Here is a 2,982-nt window from a genome sequence, read left to right on the forward strand (position 1 = left end):
AAAGATTTTTCACATAATTTGTAAGAAAGAGACACAAAATTACTCTTGAGAGAGCCACGTAGAATATAATCTGGAGGGACTATCGTCCGTGATTGTCGCACGGTCTTCTCGCCTGATCTCCTTGATAGCCGTTTCACATTGCGCCCACGAATTTACGGATTCTGCAGAATCTCGAACTAAAGTGTAACTCGTTCTCGCTATGAAACAGAAGTAATATATTATAATAATAATTCGATCAACAATGTGAACGAACAATATACGAAAAAGATGAATTGATGAAGAAAGATGCGATCTTGCGTCTCATAACGAGAAATATGCGAATGACCAAAGAATGCTTCGATCAGAAGTATACTTGATCGCTAGTATACTTATACAGTATTTACACGACGGGAGGATACGAACCATCAGATAAAAAGAATTAAGGTCACGTATCCGCTGAGATAATAGTTGGAAGCTAAATAGGCATTAGAACGGAAGACGAATTTTATAGTGTTATTTATATGCGTATGTCTATATCGCATTATGTTCATCTACATATTTTATATTTCATTATCATTATATTATTCAGGTAATGCATATTGATGAAAAGGGGCCTCTATCTGAAATCTTCTATCTAAACACAACTGAGTAGATTTTCCGTTAATCATGATAAGCTAATCTTTACAACTTTTGTCTCCACGGAATCTTCAAGTTTGACAATCTTGAAATTTCTTCTGAAAGAGCAGACCATATCACAAGAAAGATTATAATTAGATAATTTCATAATTAATGTCAAGAATCGGATTGTTAGCTATACGTATATATATCATTTTGTAATAAGAAACATCCATTCAGAGCTGTCTTATGCGAAAAGAATAGGCAAACTTAATTTAATTGAAATTTAAGTGAAAATGTACGAATATATATAGATAATATACATATACAATTATATATTTTTGCAATTTTATAATAATAAATTTGTCAAAGAAGAAAATTCTTTCTTTTAATTGATTTACTTATTAGATGAAAAGGAAAAACGAATAAATGTGCTTCATTGATTTCAGATAAAATTTCATTTTATTAAAATTTGAATATGTACGTCATATATATATATATATATATATATGTATCGATTATGTTGCACAATCGACACGCATAATACAAGATGGCCAAGTGCCGATCAAAGACACATAGTTTGCAATAGGAGGTTGTTAATTGTAAGAAGAAATGACGCGAGAAAGAACAGAGATCGGTATGCCCTCACGACTATTTAACATTCGATTGACGTGCAGGCGTCTCTCACATTTTCATTCCCCTTTTATCTCTACGATTGTTGCAATTGATATTCCATGTCTGTGCGTTCCAACTTGGAAAGCGATTGATAATGCAATAGTAGATGTGGTTGGTGGAACGACGACGACGACGACGACATTCGTTCGACGACGACAATGCAAATATCTTGGCACAATACCTTAGATTCTCTCTCTTGTCAAAAAATTTCAAGAAACTAAACAAATTTAATCGTTTGTTTGGTATCGGATCATTGTATTCTCTATTAAATTTCAATTTATGTAAATAAAATTATAAATTGAATATCTATACTTGTATTAATTATCATCTGAAAATAACTTCATTAGAAATATTCTTTCTGAAATGAAATAATGTTATTTCATACTTATATTCCTACGTTATATCGTTGCGACTATATAGCATATATGTATATTCTTAGTAATGCACACGTGTGTCCCGTCTTAGACACACACGTTCAACTTCCTCTTTTCCAAATACTTCAATGTATCATATCCCTCGTTGTTTTTATAACACGTAACTACATAAAAGTTACCATGATATTATATTTTTTACAACGTCGATCGCTTTGGAAAAAAATGTATAATTACAATAATTGTTGAGTCTATATGGCGAGTATAGGGGAGTTCATTTATAGTTTATCATATTTTAAATACAAACAACGTCATGGAAATTTTCATTCAACTTGTATTCGCGAAGGTGCTCTCTCTCTCTCTCTCTCTCTCTCTCTCTCTCTCTCTCCTTATCGCGCATTTCATATGAATAACACATTAACAAAATACAAATACTTACTCATTGACAGAATAGTAATGATGATAGATAACACTAATGTAATATCCATTTTTTTCTTGTCTCGTATTGATTAACGATGAGTGTATTTACGCAAATTATATTCTTCCTTCGAGGCTACCGAACGATTTGTCACAATTTCTTTCTCGCGTTATATTCGATTGCATACGCGTCTTCCTCGAAGGATTTGTCTCTTGGCGATCCATCCTAGGGCTATATAGTCTCATCCCCACTCTGACAACTTTCAATCGTATCCAGCAGGGGACTGATGCAAGGGAGAGACTCTAAATGCATTTTCATTTTTCTCCCTACTTCCTATGAATCGGCCCGAACCCCGCTGCGAGGGTTTCATGCTTTGTAGATTTATATGTATAGCGCTCTGACCCGGTGGTACAGTGTCCCACAGAGTCCTGTCTAAAACTAGCGCCAGGATGAATCAAACTCTTGGGAAACATCTGCATAAACTATATGCTCGTTTGCTACATAGGACGTACGAAATCTTGACGGCAGGTTGTCACGAATGAAAAATGTGAGGGTAAGAGATATTTATGTGATATATTACGCACGCACATACAATACACATGTGTGTGTGTGTGTGTGTGTGTGTGTGTGTGTGTGTGTGTGTGTGTGTGTGTGTGTGTAAAATTAAAAAAGTCCAAGCGGCTAGTTTGAAAGTAGAGAAAAATTCGTAGGTATAACTCAATTGTGAGTCTTGACCGTCTTGATGCAAGAGTACGTAAAATTATAAGTTAATTCATCTTTTGTGAATGAATATTTTTTTTATTCTGCTAAAAGGATTGAAAGAAATACAATCAGAGAATTGAAAATATTTCTATTCTCTTGATTTTGATATTAAAGATTATAATAAAATACGAATTAAATATAAGCCGTCAAGGAAATATATAT

At 33.5% G+C, this 2,982-nt stretch overlaps 1 protein-coding gene across 1 annotated transcript in view; it reads right to left on the bottom strand.

Annotated features, from left to right (window-relative positions):
- Positions 1-2,241, bottom strand: part of LOC108685137 (protein APCDD1-like) — a 5,017-nt gene extending 2,776 nt beyond the window's left edge. Inside the window, exons 1-2 of the mRNA XM_018189798.1 lie at positions 2,080-2,241; positions 44-197 (exon numbers count right to left, since the gene is read on the bottom strand). Coding sequence (XP_018045287.1) covers positions 44-197; positions 2,080-2,128 — 203 coding nt within the window. The 5' untranslated portion in view covers positions 2,129-2,241. The remainder of the gene's footprint in view (positions 1-43; positions 198-2,079) is intronic.
- Positions 2,242-2,982: the final 741 nt, after the last annotated feature.

Source organism: Atta colombica, unplaced genomic scaffold, assembly GCF_001594045.1.
Source record: "Atta colombica isolate Treedump-2 unplaced genomic scaffold, Acol1.0 scaffold146, whole genome shotgun sequence".
NCBI lineage: Eukaryota > Metazoa > Arthropoda > Insecta > Hymenoptera > Formicidae > Atta > Atta colombica.